This window comes from Schistocerca cancellata, chromosome 9, assembly GCF_023864275.1.
Source record: "Schistocerca cancellata isolate TAMUIC-IGC-003103 chromosome 9, iqSchCanc2.1, whole genome shotgun sequence".
In the NCBI taxonomy this organism is placed as follows: domain Eukaryota; kingdom Metazoa; phylum Arthropoda; class Insecta; order Orthoptera; family Acrididae; genus Schistocerca; species Schistocerca cancellata.
Window position 1 is genome coordinate 25,810,857 of NC_064634.1, and position 25,513 is coordinate 25,836,369.

The 25,513-nt window shown below is 37.3% G+C and overlaps 1 protein-coding gene across 1 annotated transcript in view; it reads left to right on the forward strand.

Annotated features, from left to right (window-relative positions):
- Positions 1-25,513, forward strand: part of LOC126100118 (ankyrin repeat domain-containing protein 27-like) — a 116,831-nt gene that overhangs the window by 54,725 nt on the left and 36,593 nt on the right. The window contains exon 8 of the mRNA XM_049910649.1: positions 10,381-10,510. Coding sequence (XP_049766606.1) covers positions 10,381-10,510 — 130 coding nt within the window. The remainder of the gene's footprint in view (positions 1-10,380; positions 10,511-25,513) is intronic.

A 25,513-nucleotide genomic window follows, 5' to 3' on the forward strand; every position in this document is an offset into this window, starting at 1 on the left:
TGAAAATTAAACGAGGGTAAGGGAATTGCAGCCGAATTAAATTGTTTTGTTGAGGGAATTGAATTAAGAAATGAGACACTGAAAGTTAATAATAATAATAATAATAATAAAAATAATAATAATAATAATATTTATTCAACATTGAATAATCAAATACAATCCCTATAAATAATACAGTTTCAGGACATCATACATATTATTCTTCTGAATACGTCAGTTTATAAATTACAAACTAAAGATTTGTTTGTATTAATAAATTTTACATTTTGATGGATTTTACGTCTGGTAGTATACAATCATGATATTACAAACATCGTTTTTATCAACATTATATTAGTTGTAGGTTACTTAAAACTATGAGCTTGACATACTTATGAAAAACTTTTTCATACAGATATAATACTCGTCTAGGGAATAAAAAGGGTTTTCAATTAGAATTCTTTTTAGCTGATCTTTTAATTTGATAGCAGGAAGGATTGTGAGACTTTTTGGTAGGGCATTGGCTAGCTTCAGCCCAGCATGAAGTGCATTTTTTTCATATAAAGCTGTTCTGTGGCTATTTACATGGTATCTGAACTTTTGCCTTGTATCATATTGGTGCAGGTCACAGTTGAAATTTGGATTAATTGTTTTCACAAGCAATATAACTTTCAATATGTACACACCTATAATGGTAAGCACACCTAATTTTGGGAACAGGTTCCGACATGATTCTCGAGGTTTGGCACCACAAATAATTCTGATAACTTTTTTCTGTAGTATTAATAATGTACTTAGGTTGGCTTGAGTTGTTGCACCCCATATTTCTACATCATAGTTTAAGTTTGATGAGAATATGGCATGATAAGCAGTTTTTAGTACACCCATGTCCTTACAATATTTGCTAATCATATTTATAGCAAACACATTCTTCGACAGCTTACATGCTAAGGAATCAATATGCATGTCCCATTTGAGGCTGTCCTGGATTGTAATTCCCAAGAACTTTGTCCATTTTTCCTTTTTACAATGGCATTTCCTATGGATAATTTCATGTCAAATTCTATTTGTTTCCTTGTCTTAAATTCCATCATTGCAGTCTTTGAAGCACTTACATTTAGATGGCTTTCATTAAAATACTTGACTATTTCATTGGTTACACTGTTGCACTGTACCTCCAGACTCTCATAGTCTTTGTGTTTACACACTATTGATGTGTCATCTGCATACAATATTTTTGTACAGTTAGGAGAACAATACTGTATATCATTGACATAAATCAAGAAAAGAAGGGGTCCCAACACAGAACTTTGAGGCACTCCATATTTGATGTCTGTAATTTTAGATTTGTAAGACCCACTGTTTGTTTTAAGCAAGACAAATTGTTTTCTATTGCTCATATACGATTTTATTAGCTCATAGCCAGTTCCTCTGATATCCAGGTTCCACAGCTTGTCAAGTAATATGGTGATGTTGACACAATCAAAAGCTTTTCCTAGATCAAGGAACACTCCAGTTACATACTCCTTCTTCTCTATGGCCGTTATTATTTTGTCTATTAATTGTTCTGCTGCTACTGATGTTGACTTGTTTTTCATAAAGCCATTCTGATTTTCAAATATTAAATTGTGTTGACTCAGGAATGTCATTAGTCTGGTATAAATAACTTTCTCAACTACCTTAGAAAATGCAGGTAAGATTGAGATGGGACGGTAGTTTTCAATTTTAGATTTATCACCTTTCTTGTGAATCAGGGTTACTTGTGCTGTCTTTAGGCTATCTGGGAAACAACCTGATGCAATTACATCATTTACTGCTGTGGCCATGGCATCAGATATGTTGTCTATGCATCTTTTCAGTGTACTGATAGACAATCCATCATAGCCTGCTGATTTTCTATTTTTTAAAATGACATTTCTATTTTTTTGACTTTCTTGTTATTGGTTGGGGCCAAGTATATGGTTTGTTTGATTGGAATGCTCCTATATCTATGCTGAAGATTCTTAAAATGGTCATTGACAGATTTTCCAACAGAAGAAAAGTACTCATTAAAAACATTTGCAATCTGACGTTGACATTTCATTATATGCCCTTTATCGTTTATAGTAATATCACTTGTTGATCTGTCCTTACAATCCCTAAAGCTATTTATTACTTTCCAAACAGCTAAACCTGTGTTAGTAGAGTTTCTTAACATTGTGACTACATATTTACTTTTAGTTTCTAGCAGAAGATCTTGATAGTAATCCTGATAGTTCTTGAATTCTACCTTTAGTCTATTATTATTGTTATTATTTGTCATTGCATATCGGAAAAGTCTAAGTTTCTCTCTTGCTGTTTTTACTTCATGATGTATCCAGTTATTTTTTTGTGTCTTTTTGCAGTCATTTACTGTAAAGGTCATTTCTGGACATGAGACATTGAAGCAATAATAAAAATCTGATGAAAATTCACTGAAAGTAATGCTGTTTTTTTCACCCCATTGTAAGCTTTTTAGCAAACTGTTCAAATCTTTAACATTGTCATCATTGGTCATTATTTTTGTCGCATATTGTTTCTCTTTTCTATTGACATGAAGATTTTCAGCTTCTATCAATACCTGTACTGCGTTGTGGTCAGAAATGGCAAGCTTCAGAACTGATACACTGCATGTAAAGTGGGACATGTTAGTTATAATGTTGTCAATGCATGATTTTACACTATTGACCTCTCTAGTGGGCTCGTTTATCAGAAATGTTAAGTTAAATTGAGCTAGTATTAGCATTAGTTTTTTAGATACAGAGTCACTGGACAGCAAGTCAATGTTTATATCTCCAGTTAGTATTATGTTAACCCAGCCATTTTTATTGCAGTGTTTACTGTCAATGTCAACAAGCAGCTCATTAAGAACATCAAAGAAACTATCTAGGCTACCAGATGGAGGTCTGTATAGGCCTATAATAATTAAGTTCTCTTTCCCCCACTTATAATTAATTGCTGCTAGTTCTATTACACCCTCAATGATGAAAGCACTTACATCTATTACACTATAATTACTACCACTGGCTGCACAGATAGCTACCCCACCACCATGTTTCTCTTTTCTACTGAAGGCAGAGCAAAAGTTCATGGAAAGTGGCTTACATACACTAATTAGCTCATCTGTGTACCAGTGTTCACTTATAACTAAAACATCAGGGTTATCAATTGCTGCAATGGTATCCAACTCGTTGTGCTTATTGCCAAGACTTTGAAAGTTCTGCTGAATTAATTTGGAAGTGAGTTTGGTTTGTTGAACGCTTGATGGACGTGTCACCCTGCCAGAACCAATTATACATTTATCCCTAAAAAAGAAATATCAGTTGACAGAGTGGGTTTGGTATTTTTCACTATCCATTGATTCAAGTTGGTCTGTTTCCATGTACTGGGAGCCTGGGAAGAATCAGCTTTACCTGGTGTTTTCAGCAGCCATTTGTCCAATGTCGTCTGTCTATACTCATTCCTGCAGTCTTCTTGTGTTGTGGAGCACTCATTCTTCGAATGTGTGTTTTTTGAGTGTACGTTGTTCCTGGCATTTACGACGATTTCACAAATAATGGACGCTAAGTGACTTTTTCCGCACCGATTGAGGTGAAGGCCGTGAGTGGTGTAAAGATCTCTACTAAAATGTTGCACGTTGACCATTTGTACATTTGCGTAATGGTTGCAAATTTCTGCATATTGACTGTTTGTATATGCTACTGCCCTGTTTACACACGAGAATTGAGGCAAGTAATACCTGTGTGGAATATCGAGAACAATGACGTTTGAGTCATTTAGATGGTTTAGGGCAGATTTTAGGGCATTAGCAGCATGCAAACCATCGTTGTGTGCGACGTCATTTGCACCACCACATATTACAATGAAATCTTCCTTCATTGTCTTTCAAGAGATATTGTTTACAGTTGAAGGCACTTGGTCAAGACGAGTGCCAGGTTTAATAAAACCTGAAGCATTTACTTCACTGTTTACGCTTTTGATTTCGTGTGCAAGGCCTCTAAGATGACTATCACCCATTAAACATACGTTTATTCTTCTTGCTGCATTTGTGGTGTTAGTTAAATTAACTGTCGTTTTGAATGTTGAATTTACCTTGCTTCTGTTTACGAGTGACGGTTTTGGCTGGCGAGGTTCCACATTTTGCTTAATAACAGGCTTTTCTTTCAGATGGTGCACGATTTGATCTTTTGTAGGTAGGCCTACCGTTTTTTGGAGCACGGCAGGAGAATGTATTACTAAAGATGACGAAATGATTGCGCTATGGTTAGCATTACCGGTACACCCAGAATGTGTTGGAAAACTTGAAATGGCGACGGAATCTTCGGTCACTGTGTATACTTTATTTCTGTCGAATTCACTTACGCCCTGCTCGGCGGTTTTTAGTTTTCTATGATCATTTTCAAGACATTTGAGTCTATCAGCTAACACTTTGTTTTCTGCCAAGGATCTGCACACAATTTCTTGCAACGAATTAATAGTTTCAACTAGTTTTGCTTTGTCAGGGTGGACTTCACATGTTACACACTTACATTTTGATCTGGATGATTTTTCACTGCGAGTTTTTTGCGTGGCACTAGACTTGAAACTTTGCGGAGCACTTTTGTTGATCATCTTCTTGCTATTGATGCCGGATAACATTTGGAAATTCAAAATAGCTGGAGGCACAAATTCACTAAACTTCACAATCGCCGCCATCGTAACCTGTTCTTGTACGCAGTTAACAACATGGTAGCGCTAGTACCAGTGAATATTTTTAACTTTTCTCATTTTGTCTTATTCACAGTTTGAACATCTTTTCAAAGACAAGATTCACCAAGATTTTGGAGCACATCTACACGATAACTTTTTCCTTCTGTGCTTCTTGTTTTCTGCCCCATGCACAGTTTTCAGAAAAATGTAAGTTTTGCTATTTTTGGCAGTGAAATAACTGATCGTGGCTGAAGCAGAAGGGTTTACAAAATGAAGACTGATTATAGCAAGAAAATAATTTTTGAAAAACAGTAATGTGTAACATCTAATGAAATATAAGTACTAGGAAATCGTCTCTTAAGCTATTTGTCTGAATGTAGCCTTGTACGTGGGTTAGTATGGACAATAAGCAGTTAGGATGGAAAGAGAATAGGAGCTTTTGAAAAGTAGTAATACAGAAGTAGTCCAAAGATTAGATGAGTATATCAGGTAATTAATGACAAGGTACTGAATCGAATTGGGAATAAAAGAAGTGTGTGATATCACATGACTAAAAGAAGGGATCAGTTATATGAAACATATTAAGACACCAAAGAATCATCAATTTGGAAATGGATGGGAGTGCAGGAGGTAAAAATTGTATAGGGAGACCAATGTGCGAATACAGTAAAGAACTTCAAATGGATGTAGGACACAGTAGTTACTTGGAAATGAAGGGAATTGTGCAAGATAGACTAGTATGGAGAGCTGCATCAGACCAGTCTTAAGACTGAAGACCACAACAACGGGATTGGAGGGAAAATTATGTCATGAAAACTATAAAGTTATGAGACGGAATTTCTGGCCAGTACTTACATTCAGAAGAAAAGTCAGTACTGTTAATAAACATTGTCCCCAGTATTCCTCACAGCTGGTAGGTCCTTCTCATGTTGGGATCTGTGTGACCTGCCCTTCCATTTAACCTTCCCTTCCATTTAACCTTCTCTAATGCTCGCCTCCCCCCCCCCCCCCCTCCTCCCTTCCCTAACTGCCCTAGGAAGGAAATAGTAGTTCTGAAAACTAGGGTATTGTGTATACTTTCACATATGTGTGTCCATTGGCAAACTGACATTTCTCGTGAAGGTAAATATAGTAGTCAGCAGTTCTGTTGCATAATTTTGTGTTAGATATTACAGACACAGTACAGACCCTGTTGATTGGCCAGCATAGGAGTACTAGGTACAATAAAACAGCTGTGGATCTATGATATTTCCGAACCAGGACAAAAACTTGATAGTGGTGCCGCTTCCCTCGATCATTTGAGATAGGATGTCAAAAATAAAAAAAAAAATAAAAATTTCAAAAATATGTTCATTTTGTACTGTACATCTTTCTGAAGAGTTTGATACATAAAATATATATGTTTGAGAAAATATAGGACACGTTATTTGGTCTTAAATGTGCCAAAGTGCAGTGCCACGCCTCTTCACACAGCATTCTTGTATCACACATCACTGTATTTCGCACTGTGGAATTCAGATGTGTATATTATGGAATGGAACCCATCAAACCTACATTGAGGACAGTGGAAATTAAAATGTCCTGTGGTGCCTCTCCTGCTCCCAGTCGACCAGTCTGACATACTACCCACCTTAAAAAGAACTTACATTTAATGCTGGGTGGGATTATTTGTAACCAGGAGAATAAGAAATCTTCACAAAATTTGCCCTCTTTACTGCCTAGTGTGTAAGAACTTCTCTTTTGTGTGACGTAAAATTAAATATAGGAAACAAAAAGCCAGTAAAGACAAGAGATAAGCAAGACAGTACATATTTCTTCAATCCTTAGGTTCCAGCTTGCTACAGCTTGACATGGCATGTTTCCACTTCTGTGAAAGAATCTATTACCTCATCAAAGTTTGTCAAACATTTCACTACATGAAAAATCAAAATGTCATTGTCTAATACTGAAAAAGCTGTTAATACGAACAGTACCCAAGACTGTTGTGGTTTTTTGATTTGATTATGTCTATTTTGTCACTGTCTACTTGATGAAATGAAAAAGGCATGTCTAATATTGCAGCATTTGTAAAACATGCCCAATAAACAGGATGTTTTGGCACAAACCATCATTTTAATCTACCTCGTTTTTACATAGATAGCACCACGGAATATGATTCATGAAGTACCAATATCAAATGCCTATTAGGCCTACTACAATGAAAAAGTTAGTTTTCTGTTAGGAAAAAGTTTCACATTTCATTCCTGCACTCCAATTTCAAAAGCATGAGATCGAATAGTAGTAGTAGTATGAAATTTTTATATAAGTTTGGAATTGTCATATTCTCTCATATAATTTGTGTGGTGTCCCTGTTTCTTCTCTGTCCTTGTTTTAACAATCAGTCTTGTCATTCTGTAACTATTCCTGCCATTGTCAAAACTTATTCTATGGTTAACTTCACTAGCCCGGCCAGAATCACCAGTTTAGTTATGCCATGTTTGTTCCCTGGCATTACAGAAGTGTCAGATTCCACACCTTTTGCTTTGACTCATGATGACATGAATGTGGTGGAAACGGCTGCTTCCAGTGTATACAAAATGATGACAACGTCACTACAGATACACGCCAACAAACACAAAATAAAATGAAACTAATGGGACAACTGCGGATAATTGGGGTTAAGGGTGGGGAGAAGCTAAATATACAACAATAAAAAAAGTATCTCATCGTACCAAGGAAAGACCATGAAGCGAAAGGTTAACTGTTGTCTGGTCTGGTTGTTAGAGACCAGGCAACTCCTTAGCTGCTCTCAGTGTGGATTCTGAAGATTTCAGTCCACTGTTGACAACCTGACCGTCCTAGAGGCGGCTGTTCAGCAGGCTTTCCTCCATAAGCATCACCTTATTGGCATTTTCTTTGATATAAGTAAGGCAAACAATGCTACTTGGAGACAGTGTATTCGGACACAACTGCATCAATGGGGCTTTTGTGGCCACCTCCCCCATCTTCATATGGTCTTTCCTCTCTCTGTGCTTTTTTTTGGACCTGAGTTGGACACACTGTCTGTTCGATTTGAGCAGGAGAATCGTGTCCCTCAAGGCAGTGTTGTAAGTGTTACCCTCTTTGCCATAGCCATCAACAGTATCATGTCTACGGTAAGGAGTCCTGTACAGTGCTCCTTATTTGTGGACGAGTTTGCTGTTTTCTGTTCCTTCTCCAGTGTTGCAATGGCAAGCCGTCAGTTGCAGCTTACAGTGCAGAGGTTAGAGGAGTGGGCTGCGAAGACAGGTTCACAGTTTTCTACGGATAAGTGTGTATGTGCTCATTTTAATCATTCTCGTCATCTTTTTAATTTGCCTGCCATGAATGTGGGGGACACCATCCTACATTTTAGAGACACAGTACAGTTTTTGGGCCTCATTTTTTACTCCAGATTGTCGTGGTTGCCACACCTGTGAGACCTAAAAGCCAGAACCCAGAAGGCACTGAACATCAGCAAGTGTGTTAGTCACAGGTCTTGGGGAGCAAACAGGGTGTGTGTCCTCGACTTTTATTGGGCTTTTGTGCATTTGTGGCAGGACTACGGGTACGTGGTGTATGGGGTCAGCGAGGCCCTCTTATTCACGGATCATTGCCGCTGTCCACTATGAGGTGATTTGGCTGGCCATGTGTGCTTATCGGACCAGTCCCGTACCCAGCGTCTGTGCTGAGGTGGCGAAACTGGCATTTACCATCCGGTGCCACCTCCTTATGAGGAGTCAGGCGTGTTAAGTTCCTCACAGCTCCAACTTCATCCACACACCATACTGTAGCTCGTCCACCTTCGGAGTGCCTTTGAAGAGCCACAATGCCATTTGGGATCAGCACGCAGCGTGTGTGCGTGAGTCACTCGGTGTGGAGCCAGAACAACCCCAAATCCCGGGTTTTAAGTGTCTGCCATCCTGGTTACCGGAGAGGCCCAGGGTGATTTTAGATTAGGTGTGGTACAGGAGAGAGCGCACACCTGCTTCCGATTTTTAGTATGATATTTTCTGATATTTTATCTGAGCACCACAACCATGTAGCTGTTTTTATGGATGTATCTAAGCAGGGGGACTCTGTTGGTTTCTCTGTCATCTTCCTAGATCATGTCCTCAAGTTAGATGGCCTCCAGAATTTACTACCTTTGACGCAGATTTATAAGCGATCTTGCGGGCACTGGAGCAGATGAGACGTTCTCTCAGTGTTAAATTTCTCATCTGTGCAGATTATCTGTGCTTTTCTTTTAGCTCGTCTGTGCTTTGTTGTAATTTCTTGATCAGCTATCATCCTGCCTAACTGGTTGTACTGCATGTGAGTGTGCATGCGAGATAGAGTGAATCTGTGGTCATTTCGAGTGCATGCGTGTACAGATGTCCTCCTTAATTTATGTTTATTGTACACAAATGATATGCATTTGGAGAATTGTATCAATATTTCAGCATTTTGCAATATTTACAAGAAATAAAATTAACGTTGATGTGTTGGAAATCTTGTATTTATTTTCTGGTACACCAGTTTGGAAACACAAAATTATGGACAAAATGTAAATAGTATTTCCATGTGAATATTAAGTTATTTTCAATCACTTTTAGTTGTGAAATCAAAGTTCTTCTCATAAATCAATGGAAGCAGTGGCAAGCACACATTTTTGTGCAGTGCAATAATTGAGGGCCATACACCAGACACTTTCAAGTGCAGGAATCATGTGAAGATTGTCATAATTCATAATTATTTTTCAACAACTTACAGTTCAGGTAGGCAGGTGAAACTGTGCATATGGTCATTTTGCAAAGTTGACTAACAGTGAAACAAATTTGAAACATATTTCAACTTAACAAGTCTGACTGTATCCATTTTAGACTGTAAAAACAAATAGGACATACTTTTTATCTGAAACTGTCTGACCCATGTTTGTTGCGTTAGTGGTGGTGTATTGTTAGCCCTCACAGCAAGAACTTAATATTAAAAATTTGTAAATAGGCTGGTAAATCTATAATGCATAATTAACAAGTAGGGAAAAATGTACAAAATAATAAGTAAAAGGACTAATTGATTAGTTTTTGTGTAGGACAAGAAATTGGGTTACTAGAAGGGTAAAAACGGCATAGAGTGCACTTAGAAAATTAGAGTTTGTGGAACCATTATTCTGAAGTGTCTTAATGGAAAGTTAACACTCCGCAAATGTTATCTGTTTTAACTTGTGGTAGCGAGATATGGACTTGTAATGCAAACAATTGCTCAGCAAGAAATAGTGAGATGGATGTTAGGAATTGGTAAGGGAGATGGGAAACAAACGGATCAGGGAGCAGATTAGAGCAGAGGATGTATTTATGACCATAATGGTAGTGAAATGGAGATGGGCAGGATATGCAGTCAAATAAAGGCATGGTAAATGGACCAAGAAAGTTTTTTCTTTTTTTTAAAGTAAGAGTGAAGGGATGACCCAATGAAAACTAGATAGATGTCATTAGAGAACATGCAGAAACAATTTGGATGTGTACAGCTGAAGAACATAAGTATGGAAAATTTTGATGATGGTGTCTTCTAAAAGTGAAGTAGAACTTCTGTTAATAAAATGCCCTTCAGGTACCAAATTGGAATTTGTTTATTAAGAATTGATACATACAAATTTCTTGTAGTATGTTAACTTATGAAAATAAATTTTGGGCTCCTTTTTTTTTATTGTTTTTGCAGGTGGTAGAATTAGCATCTCTAGATGCACAAGAATGTCCTGCTAATAAGTTGGGCTGTCTTAGAGCCACTATGGAGCTAATGATGGCTGAACTGAAAGGTGCCATTGTTGATGCTCACAGTGAAGTTGCAGGTGGGTATACACACAATGGGCTTCCTTTGTACTATTGTCTAACAGTGGATTTGAACAGGTGGTTTTTCAGTCCAGAACCGCATGACTGCTACTGTCGCAGGTTCGAATCCTACCTCGGGTATGGATGTGTGTGATGTCGTTAGGTTAGTTAGGTTTAAGTAGTTCTAAGTTCTAGGGGACTGACGACCTCAGATGTTAAGTCCCATAGTGCTCAGAGCCATTTGAACAGGTGGTTTCAGTATATTTCATTTTTACCTTTTTATACTTGCAATTTTAGATAGATGTTTGACTATAATGATATTAAATTTCAATTCTTACTTTCACTTACTGTGCTCATTAGTATCAATCTCTCTACGAAATGGAGTAGGAGTGCTACACCAAGACTCGAGCGTGGTATTTTAATAGCTTTTGTGGGCATTCATGTACAATATTAGATGTCTGAATGTGGTCCATGATTCACAACATTCGATTTGAAATGATACAAGTAAGGAACTGGCTAAATGTGAACCATACTCAGATGGCTCTGTTGGGGGGATATAGCCTGAAAAAAAATAGAAAATAATGCAGTGCATATCGTGGTCGGAAAATGATTATGTAACTAGCAATCCTCCCCCATGTTTGCAAGAAAATTGCACAATAGTTTTTGTATTTGACAATGATTTGGATTCCCCACCCATTTAAAGTATGCTGTGAACAGATAAGAAATACTCGGGCTATATACTGTGGCCGCAGCTTGCTCCTGTGTGAGCAGCCACAAGCGTGTCAAATGGTGCCGTCCGTATCAAGAAATTTCAGTTCTTGTGAGGGCAAAGTGCTTCAACGCTGATGCTTGTGGGAAACCAATGGATGGGTGACTGAATATGCCATGTGACCACAATATGGATGGTCACTACCTTGTGTGCCTGGCAGTAACAAATAGCACACGTTCTTCCAAAGTGTTGGGGTCATTCCTTGTCAAGTCATCCAGGCCATGACACCCATTATCTAGATGTGAACTGAGATTTTGTGTACTTCTATTGTATCTACTATTATGAACTTTTGCCAATTTTATTGCTTTATATACATACTGTTGGTAGAAATTGCTGAAAGTTTGGTGCAATTTGTTACTTCAAAGCAAACTGTAAAAATATGAAAATTGGCTGCAGTTTTTAAACAAAAAATTGTATGCTGACAGTTTTTTCCCTGAATATCCTTTCAGACAAGTAGTTTCTGAAAACATGTTAGAATTGTCTATTTTTTTGTAAATTAATTTTATTTAATTTTATTGTAAAATTAGAAAAAATATTTTGGACAATTGTCCCCCTCAGAAAACACGAAAAAAATTAAAAAGTGATCTACAAATAATAAAATTTCATCACACAAAAAATCAGTTTTGAGAAATGAATGGCACTGGGGAAAAAATTATATATACTAGAGAGAAATACAGTTACTATGCAAGAGGCATTAACAACTTAAGTACACATAACAATATGCAAATAGAGCAAAAAATTGCAATATATGAAACAAAATTACACATTATAAAATATAGGGCAACTTGTACATTACATGACATGTGAACACTTTATTACCTCTGCCATAACCAAATTAACTCAATGTAAAAATACATAGCATTTTGTTTATAATATTTAAGCATTTTGTCAAAAGCCAATAATGTCATCACTGCACAAAATGCTGGTGCTACAATTTGCATTCAAGTTGATTCGGAACTACACATATGATGACACTTTGATGTTTAGATAATACTTTTTTGTATGAGAACCACATTTCTTCCACCAATTTTGAGGACTCATTTCTCAGAGAATAACTGCATCCTGTTGCTGTGGTGATATCAACTTCACACAGAATATGAGAGAAAGAAACATCACAATCGTCGTCATCAGGCCTATGGAAGGACGGGGATGGTCCATGAGGATGCATGAACCTTACTGTAACATCTCCTTCTTCACAATTCACCTTCTAAACAATCCCCAAATACCAAGAAGAGTCATAGTCATATGCACTGCAACATAGCAGTTGGGCTGCATAGGGCACTCTGGCATTAGTAGTGGAAGTGCATCTGAGAAATCATGCATGATACTAAAATCTGTATCACAGCTCAGCCTTTTTGCTCCAGTCTTGGTTGGAGATATTGGTACAATGTGATGCATAGATCATGTTCCAGGAATTGTTTTTGCACTTGGGAAGCACAGAGAAAGATAATGTCTGACTTGTACCATTTCATCTTTTGAAAGAAAGAGAACTGAAATGCCTTGCAGGTTCTCACCACAGAATTCAAATACCTGTGAAGCTGTAAGTATTTGATTTTTATAAATTCTTTGCAAACTTGTTTCTGAGACAAGTCTTCTAACAGTACCACCAATACCATCACAGGGAGATTTACCACGGCCAGTAGCTAAAAAGGACCAGCTGCACATTATGTTGAAGTCGTGTTCATGGTAACAGATGTTTCTGAAATTTTTACAATTTTTATACTGTGCAGCACAACCATCAGTGAAATATTCAACATACGCAAGATGAATTTCTGGAAATTCACGCTTAAATTCAATACAATCTTCTGAGTCTGGTACTCCAAGGCAACATCATGGTCTAGATAATCAGAAACAATAAAAATACTTTTTGCATGCAACTGTTTGTCCTTGCTGCCATTGTTCCGATGGTACACCTGTACTTCATCTTGAACAACAAAATTGAGATTTTCACTGAAATCCATTACAATCAACACTGATCCTTCATCAAGTGTTTCCTTCTTCATATTCAGATAATCAGATTGCGGTTGAGAAATAAGAGTGTTGAGTAAGTTTTTCAATTTTCTTAATTAGTGTGTCACAGAATTCTGATAGAGAAGTGATTTGAACACTTAGTCATTCTATCAGTTGGTACCATTGACTCTACTGAATCATCTCATCAGGTTCATAGTCTCCTACTTCATTTTCTAAGTGGGTTTGAAGCAATGAACTGGTGGGGCATTTTTCACACAGACAAAGCATACAGGCTCCATTATTTATATCACATGTTATGATTTTAGTTAGATCTTGATATGTTTCTTTAATAGAAATGGAATTTAGAAACAATTTAACATTTTGGTGTTAAATGCACACAAAAACAGTATGTGTTCCTGATTATCGTGCAAGTATACACTGTTTTGGTAGAAGAGAAGCAAATTTTGGAATCCTTCTGTGTCTTCAGGATACTTTTTTTATAGAGAGAATACAGTTCAGTTAAATTACTTAAAACAAGAGGCTTTTGTTCATAGGTATTTTTGATGGTGCTCACTTTGTCTTTTTTCCCAGGCATTATTCTTGTGTTTTCATCATCCGAATAAAAACTCTTTACTTTTTTCACTGTATCATGTGGCAGTGTCTTTCTTCTTTTCTGCTCAGCCATCGATAAAATACCCTTCTCCATTAAAAGAGCTCTTGCTTGTCATACCAAATATTCAGATATCTGAAATTTGGAACTGACTTTCTGTCGAGACCAAGTTGGTGGCACAAGAGTAAGTAACTGAAATTTTTCACGATTATTTGCATATTCAATTGTCTGTCTGATTTTGTCCATGAGTTCATCATGACATTTTGCCTTTTTTCTTCCAGTTCTGTTAAATCACTCTCAGGGATAGTACTTGCATCAGCAGCCAGCTCAAATTGATATGTATGTGAAATTTTAGTCTTCAGAGCCCCAGCTTGCTGATTCCAATTTTTGTTTGGCTGCTGCATACCGATTATGCCGAGAAACTGAATGCAGCTTTGCAGGAGATACTCCTAAGCTAGTTAAGTAGTATTGAGCACAGATTTTGCAGGAGTCTGCACCTTCACATTACTGTCATTTACATAGTCTGGTGATGAGTCGTCACTTGCTTGTTTTTCATTAATACGTTTGATACAGGTTGGGCACTTTTTCTCCCTAGGAATAATGCTAAAGCCTCTCATTTTGAAGGTATTTGCCTTTTCTACACTAATTTCATGCAATCCAGATGAAACAGATCGTTTATGGCACTTGAAGGGATCACAGCAAATTTCCTTATATAGAGAGAATCTGTGCAGGCACTTGTCTTTGTGTTTAACACGCACAGAAATGAAACACTTAAATCACAGTATGAATGACTGTTGCTTCGCTGTAATAAAAGTTCTTGTTCTTCACTGGTCAGTTCATTCACACAAGTCAGGGCATTATCACATATATCTTGCAGTCTTGCAGGTACTGTCCAAGAAAAACACTGCCTACTTGTACTTTCCATACTGCTTCAGTCATAAAATCAATATTTGCCATAAATAATTCAAAGATGATTGGTGTAACCTAAAAAATAATTAAATAATGAAAAATCATTCTATCCCATTGTTTCATTACAAAAGTATTTCACATTATTATTGTAACATTAGGGGACTTACTTTTGTTTTGGAATGAATAGTTAAAAACTGCAACAGTTGAATTTTTAACCAGTAATTGCCACTGGGTACAACTTAGTACAAGTACTCAGAACTGCATGCTCAGTGAACACATGATTCGAAACAAAGAAACTGGATGATGCCATGCATGTAGTGGCGATAAAATAGTGTTCTCAGATATGATTTGTTCCTAGGAAAATGCAGTGTAGCCGACTTCAGCAATTTAGTGGTGATATGGTAGTCATGAACTAGCAACTTCAATATTTCTTTTACAACAATGTTGTTTTGACACTTCCTATTACTTCTAGAAATTGATTCTTTTTGTGTGACATAATGGAAAATTTATAAAAATATTGTTAGTTTTTCAAAGGTATCTGTGAGGGAGCAATACCTTACAAAAATTATAATGTCCATGCATGGATTTTGTTTAAAAGAAATTTTTTACAATTTTTTCTGAGATGTAGATGATGGATATTCACTACAAGATACTACTATAATAATATAAACTTTTCTCTTTAACTAAAAAAAAATTCAAGCTTCCTCTGCAAAAACTGTAGGAAATACTGCATTTTTAAATTATAAAGGAGCTCGTCTATGAAAGCCTGAATTCCTGACTCTGTACAACTTCTTTTTATCATAAGTGAAAAAGTAATTGACTACCAACATTTACATTTTGGAGATGTGAATATATCTAGGTAAAGTTCCACTACTCAAAATTTCAAGGATTTACGTGACGATGAATGTCATTTCCTAAAATTTCTGGATGATTTGACGTGGAATGACGTGTTGACCACACTGGAGCATTACAATTGATGTGGACCTGTTGCATCAATGATTCAGTAGTGTGTGCTGTGAGCTGAACAGATGGCATGTATTGTTGCATCGGCTTTCAGTTCCCATAATCAATAAATGCTGTAAACTGCAGTGAATACATGGATGCTGTCAATAGCTTACTGACTGCTAAAATGCAGTATTCTCTGATGAGTACTTATTCAGTCTGACAGCTGTGCATATATTATGTGCTCCCATGGTGACTGCACTTTTGCATCCTGCAGTGTGGTGTGACATAGTAGTTTGGGCTGCAGTTTTATACAACATGTGATCTGAAATCCTGCATATAGATGGCAGTCTGCATGGTAACTGTTACAGCAGCAAAGGCTTGGAGCTGAAAGTATCGTTCTTACATCAAGTAACTTCACATGCTATATTTAAGCAGGGCAGGATTCAGCTAAATGTGATGAGGAATATGTTAGACTTCTTTGAGGAGCAGTGGGTAAAGGAGTGAGTAAGACTTCTTTGAAGAATAATGAGTACCACTGATTACCTGAATTGCACTTTTACTGACATGCTGCCCATTAAAATATTGGGATGGTTAGTCAACAGTTCATTTTCGAGGTCCTCCATCAATTAATGTTGGATGCCTTGTAATCTTGTATACAAGGCAAGTGGAAGGAAATTATCCAAGAACATATTTATGCCATCTTATCCTTGGGTAACAGAAGAGATATTGAATTTAATTAATTGATGAAAGGAGAAAATACAAAAATGCAGTAAATGAAGCAGGCAAAAAAGCAAGATCGACAGGATCATTTTTTCCTAATGTGGGGCCACAGTCATAATGTTGTCTTTTTTTAAAAAAAAAAGAAAAAAAAAAGGTCAGTACCGCCATTAGACTATTTTTATTTGCAGTGTCACATTTTCACAATCATGATTTCGGCTTTACAATGCCATTATCAAGTGTTTTAATGATACGCAGTGCCTAAGATGGCATACTGTCATATTTAAAATACACTGTTAGACAATGTGTCCAATAGTGTATTTTAAATATGACAGCATGCCTTCTTAGGCACTGTACAAAATTAAAACACTTGGTAATGGCATTTTAAAGCTGAAATCGTGATCGTATAAATGTAACACTGCAAATAAAAAACAGTCTAATGGCAGTACTGACTTTAAAGACATCGACAGCTTTAAAGAGATCGACGGAAGCGTAAAATGGCTAAGCAGGGATGGCTAGAGGACAAATGTAAGGATGTAGAGGCATATATCACTAGGGGTAAGATAGATACTGCCGACAGGAAAATTAGAGAGACCTTTGGAGAAAAGAGAACCACTTGCATGAACATCAAGAGCTCAGATGGAAACCCAGTTCTAACCAAAGAGGGGAAAGCAGAAAGGTGGAAGGAGTATATAGAGGGTCTATACAAGGGCGATGTTCTTGAGGACAATATTATGGAAATGGAAGAGGATGTAGATGAAGTTGAAACGGGAGGTATGATATTGTGTGAAGAGTTTGACAGAGCACTAAAAGACCTAAGTGCACACAAGGCCCAGGGAGTACACAATATCCCATTAGAACTACTGATAACCTTAGGAGAACCAGCCCTGACAAAACTCTACCATCTGGTGAGCAAGATGTATGAGACAGGTGAAATACCCTCAGACTTCAAGAAGAATATAATAATTCCAATCCCAAAGAAAGTAGGTACTGACAGACATGGAAATTACTGAACTATCAGTTTAATAAGCCATGGCTGCAAAATACTAACACGAATTCTTTACAGACGAATGGAAAAACTGGTAGAAGCCAACCTCGGGGAAGATCAGTTTGGATTCTGTAGAAATGTTGGAACACATGAGGGAATACTGACCCTACAACTTACCTTAGAAAATAGATTAAGGAAAGGCAAACCTAGGTTTCTAGTATTTGTAGACTTACAGAAAGCTTTTTGACAATGTTGACTGAAATACTCTCTTTCAAATTCTAAAGGTGGCAGGGGTAAAATACAGGGAGCGAAAGGCTATTTACAATTTCTACAGAAACCAGATGGCAGTTATAAGAGTCGAGGGGCATGAAAGGGAAGCAGTCGTTGGGAAGGGAGTGAGACAGGGTTGTAGCCTATCCCTGATGTTATTCAATCTGTATATTGAGCAAGCAGTAAAGGAAACAAAAGAAAAATTTAGAGTAGGAATTCACTGATGACATTGTAATTCTGTCAGAGACAGCAAAGGACATGGAAGAGCAGCTGAACGGAATGGACAATGTCTTGAAAGGATGAATAAGATGAACATCAACAGAAGCAAAATGAGGACAATGAAATGTAGTCGAATTAAATCGGGTGATGCTGAGGGAATTAGATTAGGAAATGAGATGCTTAAAGTAGTAAATGAGTTTTGCTCTTTGGGGAGCAAAATAACTGATAATGATCAAAGTAGAGAGGATATAAAATGTAGAGTGTCAATGGCAAGGAAAGCATTTCTGAAGAAGAGAAATTTGTTAAAATCGAGTATATATTTAAATGTCGGGAAGCCTTTTCTGAAAGTATTTATATGGAGTGTAGCCATGTATGGAAGTGAAACATGGACGATAAATAGTTTAGACAAGAAGAGAATAGAAACTTTTGAAATGTGGTGCTACAGAAAAATGCTGTAGATTAGGTGGGTAGGTCACATAACTAATGAGGAGGTGCTGAACAGAATTGGGGAGAAGAGAAATTTGTGGCACAACTTGACTAGAAGAAGGGATCGCTTGGTAGGACATATTCTGAGGCACCAAGGGGGCACCAATTTAGTATTGGAGGGTAAAAATCGTAGACGGAGACCAAGACATGAATACACTAAAGAAATTCAGAAGTATGTAGGTTGCAGCAGGTTCTGGGAGATGAAGAAACTTGCACAGGATAGAGTAGCATGGAGAGCTGCATCAAACCAGTCTCTGTACTGAAGGCTACAACAACAACAGATTCCATGTCCTGACGCACCCAAATTTTGACTATACCACATAAAGGCTTTTTACACCTTACTGAATCGTTAAACCTGGAAGTCATGAACAGTTCTTATATCCTGACCTGTGATATTGTTTAGTCTTGCTGCTAAAAATATGAATTCCAGAAACGTCATCAGACACTTCAAAAATATGCTCTTTCACAACTCAGAAATTGTATTAAGTTCTAATTTAATATATTAGCTGTATTAAAAACCTATGATGAAATAAACAACCTATCCTAGTTTAACATTAAGAGTAGGCAACATACAAAATTATACTATGTACAAAATAATACCTACAGTTATGTAAAACGATGTAAAACCTTCACGTATTTTAACTACAATGATTTTAAAAAACCTATAATGAAATAAGTTATATTCTGTTCCTATACCCTTCTAACATTAAGAGTAGTTACGTAAGAAATTATAGTATGTTCCATAATTGTAAAACGAGTGCATAACTCCATTCTTGCTAGTTCAGTCGTTGGATTTCAATGGCACTGTACTCAGAACTAGAATAATATCTGTAATCCGTTTATGCCCCAAAATGGCTACAAGTAGCCTGTAAACAGTCGTTTGCTGCTGTGGTTTAGTGCCAAAGTTACTAGTGATGGTGGAACGAACATATTGTATGTACAGACTGTGCTGTTTTACAATATATGGACATGCGTGCTCGCACTACTTAGCAGCATTACAAATGTATATAACAGCAAATGATAACGTCATATAAATTTGTAAGCCTGTATAAAGTTGGCATGGCTTAAAGCCAAAACATGTAGGTAAACATGGTTACATAGCTGCATTTTTCAAATTGTGTGATCGGCTGAATGTTAAAATACACAACAATTTTTGTAAAATATGGTTATAAACATTTTGTATTTCAGCTGCACTTGATAATGGCCTAAGGGCAAAATTTCAATAGTGGAAATAAAATGTTTAAGAGTCACTGGTGTAAACGTGATGTCTTTAAAAAAATTATCTATTTTTGCTACAACAATTATTACTTTGAAGAGTCGTGACTACAAGAGTGAAGCCAAGCTTCTTCTGGAAATGCATTGAAGAGATTGTGAAGCCACTCCATGGACATGAAAGAACATATACAATCCTGTTAAGATCTTAATTTATTACACTTGAGTGTTCAATTTAAAACAAAACCAGAAGAGGGTCACCACCTTCCACTCTTTGATACATTATTCCAAAGAGACAATATTTGTGTAGTTTGGGTGTGTGGAAAGTTCCCAGAATGGTTGAATAAAAGTGTCCAAATATGCTCAGTCTTTCTAGATCATAAGGCCTTCTATAAACACAGTTCTGCTTTCTTCTAAGGGACTTTTGAAATGTATTTGAGGAATCTTCTTTCATTGTATGTTTTAAGTCTGTAGTAGAGAGGTACCTTTCAGCAGATGTTTTAGTTTTTGGAACAGAAGGTAGTCTACCACTGCCAAATTTTCGGTTATTGTGTGTGCAGGGGAAAGTTGTCACTTGTTTTTTGATCAAAAACTAGCAGATGATCAGTGGTGTAGAAACCACTTTTACTTTTATTAAAAATTAGATTGCATGTATGTCACTTTTTAGTGATGACAATCCTTCACATCCTTGTAGAACTTCATGGTATTCTTATCTTCAGGTGTGAATTCTATGTAAATCATATGTGGTAGATGAAGAATGTGAGGAATATCAATTTGGTATGATTTGCCACTGATTTGGTGTTTTGTGGATTAGTTGAACTTGAGGCACTACATTTCATCATTATTGATAATGGAAACTGAGACGAACATCTGTAGTGTTGATGAATTCTGCTCATTCATTCATTCACTATTCTCCTTGTTCCTATATGAAAAAACATGGTACATTTTCTGCACATATTTTTTGTTTCTGCAGAAAGTTATGTAAAATGACGTGAATAGCAGTATAACCAATGAACAACTCCTCTACAGTCATTCAACAAGTCAGATATAAGACCCAAAGGAAATAAATAGTGCACTTTGTGTTTAGTTTTTCGTTGTGCTATTGGATGACTATTCACTGCATGGGTCATCACCTGATGACAGCTGAGCCTGAAAAATTGCTTGTATAATTTGTACGTAGTTTTCTACAACAACCATTATCTGCTGTATGCCGTCTTCATCATTTTAAGTGCTTCTGATGCAGTTTTCTAAAAGTAAAACTTACCGTATTTACTCGAATTTAAGCCGCACTCGAATCTAAGCCACACCTGAAAAATGAGACTCGAAAACGAGGAAAAAAAAATTTTCCTGACTCTAAGCCGCACCTGAAATCTGAGACTCGAGATTCAAGGGGGAGAGAAAAGTTTTAGGCCGCACCTCCAAATCAAAACAAAGTTGCTCTATTGTAATATGAGACACAATTTAGGTCGAATGAATGACGATACAGCTATAGTAGTTTAGTTCGAGTCATAAGCGTAGCAGTTAAGCTTTACCAGGTAGCCGTTGCTATGCGTCAGACGCTCCGTCCGTATTTATACGGGTACCCTTCCTTTTTCACGAGCTTCGGCTGGTTTGAATTGATTGCTTATTTTTCTTTGATCTGATAAGCACAGTTTTCTTTGTTATAGGTTTTTAAGTCACCTTAAGCTGAAAATGCAGTACTGTACTGTGTCATGCATTGTTTGTCACATTCTGATAGTGTGTGTTTACGGCCTGTTGCTGCTCGCGGCATGGCTTGCTTTTGTGCGCGCTACCGCCGCTTACAAATTTTTAAAAAAAGGGAGGAATCGTCTCATTAGTGAAACAATGGCAAGAGACTGCTATTTGTTGTTACTTACACTGCTGCTTTCTTTGATAATGATCAACAAGAACCAAATAATAGACTACGTATGATAGAAGATGTTCTGAACGAGAGTTTAGCGAAAATTTTTCTCCGTTTGAAAATCTTTGCAGACACCTCTTTAGTACATTACATTCTGCACAGAAATTAGAGTCATCTTCGATTTAAAAATCTAATCAATTGCCGTGCTTCATTTCTGACTGTAACACTATTCAGCATAAGAATAATACGAATATAAACCTGACATGATATGTATATTCTTCCGCGTTTGCTATTGTCTCACTCTAGTTTCGTAGTTTATTAGGCATCCAGGATTTAAATGAGATAGCAGCAAACACGAAAGAATACATGGCAAAATGTTTATATTCGTATTATTATTATGGTGAAGAGAATACTGCATGTGATTCACAATTCATAAAAGTCCCTATTAGCAACCATCTCTTCTCACAGGTAGGAAAAAATTCAGAACACAGAGTTGGCCATATTCGCAAACATCCTAAACAGTCTTGCCAGTCGGATTTTCGTAGTGCATTGAAATGTTGCTACATTCGAAGAACAACAATACGGAATTTGTATTTACCGCGTTGGATAATGTATGAAAATGCAGTGGTCGAAACTCAGGGCGGAGAAAAAAAAAGCTTGTCTTCCATCCTTTTATATATATATATATATATATATATATATATATATATATATATATATATATATATATATATATATATATATATATATTAAAAAGAAAGATGATGAGACTTACCAAACAAAAGCGCTGGCAGGTCAATAGACACACAAACAAACACAAACATACACACAAAATTCTAGCTTTCGCAACCAACGGCTGCTTCGTCAGGAAAGACATCCATAGTGGATGGATATGTGTGTGTGTGCGCGCGAGTGTATACCCGTCCTTTTTCCCCCCTGAGGTAAGTCTTTCCGCTCCCGGGACTGGAATGACTCCTTACCCTCTCCCTTAAAACCCACATCCTTTCGTCTTTCCCTCTCCTTCCCTCTTTCCTGATGAGGCAACAGTTTGTTGCGAAAGCTTGAATTTTGTGTGTATGTTTGTGTTAGTTTGTTTGTCTGTCGACCTGCCAGCACTTTCATTTGGTAAGTCACATCATCTTTGTTTTTAGGTATATATATATATATATATATATATATATATATATATATATATATATATTGACACAGAGGTTTTGGTGCTGGTACTTATCTTTGTGCCTGCGAAGCGCTACATATATTAGATGACAGAAGTTAGTTGTGGCGGCACCGACCAACATTTTTCACAACTTCCGCTTTGCACTCGATTCTAAGCCGCAGGCGGTTTTTTGGATTACAAAAACCGGAAAAAAAGTGCGGCTCAGATTCAAGTAAATACGGTAATTGCTGTATGCTTCTCTGTTCTCTGACAATGGAGAACATGACATGCAGTAAAAATAAGAATACACAACTCAGAAGACATCATTAGCTGCGAGAGCATTTTCCAAGTAAACAATGTTTGAAATCCAATGCAGTTACAGGTGGATCCAAGTGTGTTTTAGGCTCTCTCTTAAGACTGTTCCAAAACTGTAAACCAATAACCATTCCGTGCACCGTCACAAAAAAACTGAACTCAAGTCCAAGCTTTTTTGTGATGTTCCCACAGCATGCAGTGTATTCAAAAGAGATGTTGTCTTGTGAAGTGTAATACTTCAAGCAATACCGTCTGCAAACGTGTGAAGTATTCCAAAAAATATATGCAGTAACTGCACTTTATGCGTATAGCTCAGCAAGTATACCTTCTCACTATTCTTTCTTCTGTGTCCTTTGCTGTTGCAACTGTTGTACATTGTCCAGTGACTTAATGTGACCGTCTGTCAGAACTCTGAATAACCATTCTTTGCAGTATTTGCAGAGTTAGTAAGGTTCTGGACAGTACCAACAAGGATGTCGAGCCATGCTGACTTCAGTGCCATGGCCAGCTGTGTGAAGTCTCTCAGTTGAGGATCCACGGCGCAAACAGCTCGATTGAGGTGGTCCCAAAAATTCATGATTGGATATAAATTTGAGGAGTTTGGAGGCCAGGGAATTCCGGTAAACTCAACCTGGTGGTCTTCGAACCACGGATGTACATTGCGAGTTGTATGACACATTGCATTGTCCTACTGGTAAATGCCATCATGCCAAGGAAAAGGAAACTAGATGTAGGAATGGACGTAGTCCCTAAGGACAATGCATACTTTTGTTGATCCATTGTGCCTTCTACAATGACAGGATCACACAGGAAATGCCATAAAAATGTTTCCCGGACCATATCGCTCCCTCCTCTGTTATGGACCCCTCCAATGATTATTGCTGGATGTTTTCTTTCAGACATTTCACATCATACTTGCAATAGCTGTCTGTCTGATGGAGCATAAAACGGGATTCATCTGAAAGGCCACTCCGTGGACATCCAGTTGCGATACTGGCATGGAAATTTCAGCCTTTGTCATCAGTGAACTGCAGTCAGCACGGGTGCATGACCCATGTGCCTGCTGTAGAGGCCCTTAAGCAACATCATTTGCTGAGCAGTCATTAAGGAGACATGTTGATAGCACCTCGGTTCATGTGGATGGTCAGTTGCTCAACAGTTGCATCTGTTTGCTTGTATGTATCTCCGCGGCTGTTGTTCACTCGTTATCCAAGGACTGTGGTGCACGACAGTTGCCTCGATGCCAGTTTTTGGATAGCACCATTTTGCCATGGATGGTATACTTTAACCACGGCAGCATGCAAACAGTTTACAAACTTAGCCATTTCATAAATCCTTCCACCGCTGGCCTGAAAGCCAGTGATTGTGCCCTTTTGGACATAAGATAAATTGCTCTGTTTCCACATTACGGCAGTAACTGCTCTGTTTCGACGTCGTTCTGACATGCTTTATATACCCTTGATGCCAGTGTCGCCACCTGCTATCTGTGAGTGGTTACTGCACGATGAAGTCGAACATAGGCAGTGGCTGCTTTAAGGTGACTAGATGATGTATAAATATTTTATACATTGAAAGTTGCCTGCTACTTGCAAATAGGTACAGCTTTAAAACTGGTAGTGGTGTAAAATAAAATAAGTTTTAAAATCCAGCTATGATAGCCATTTATCCTGTGGGGTCTCATTAAAACATTAGTATTACCATATTGAAAGTTATTCATCAGACCATAAAGCTTAGTTCAGAGCAAGCAAAATATAAAACTTCCTGGCAGATTAGAACTGTGTGCTGGACTGAGATTCAAACTCACAACCTCTGAATGTTGCGGGCAAGTGCTCTACCAACTGAACTACCCAAGCACAACTCATGTCCTACCCACAAAGCTTTACTTCTGCCAGTACCTCATCTCCTACCTTCCAAACTTCAGGCTGTGAGGGTAACATGTGATTCATCCTCGGATAGCTCAGTTGGCAGAGTACTTGCCCAGGTAAGGCAAAAGTCCTGAGTTCGAGTCTCGGCCTGGCACACAGTTTTAAACAGCCAGGACCAGCACACACACTACTGCAGAGTAAAAATTTCGTTCTGCTGGCAAAATATGTTAGAATTTATGCATGCAAACACACTTTTGTTGAAAAGTTGATTCTTTTAACAATTTGTTTCTGCAAATCTGGGAACAGGGCTGGAAATTAAAAAAAAGAAAAAAAAAATTCTTGCTTGCGGTCCAGGGTTTGGTATCTTCTTATTTTGCTGATATCCTTTTATACACAAATGTTTGTTATTAATCCACTGAAAATGCTCTGTTGTTTTCATTCAATAAAAATTTCACTACTTTGTAGCATTATTTTGACCAGTGAACTTAATTGTAATTATAGAATTATTTCATTCATGTGGGTACAGATGACCAGCCATCTTTTATATTGTGTGAAGTTGCTTAAAGGGCCATAAGAAGTTTTCTAAGTAATAAGCATCAAAAGTGATGCATTGGATAATCAGAGAGGATGATCCTCAATAAAGGCAGAGTACTGAGGACAGGGAAGTGGGAGACTGTTGCAAACAGTAATCAGTGACTGAAAAGGGGTATAAGGAAGTAAGAATAAACTTTAGAAAATACTGAATAAAAAG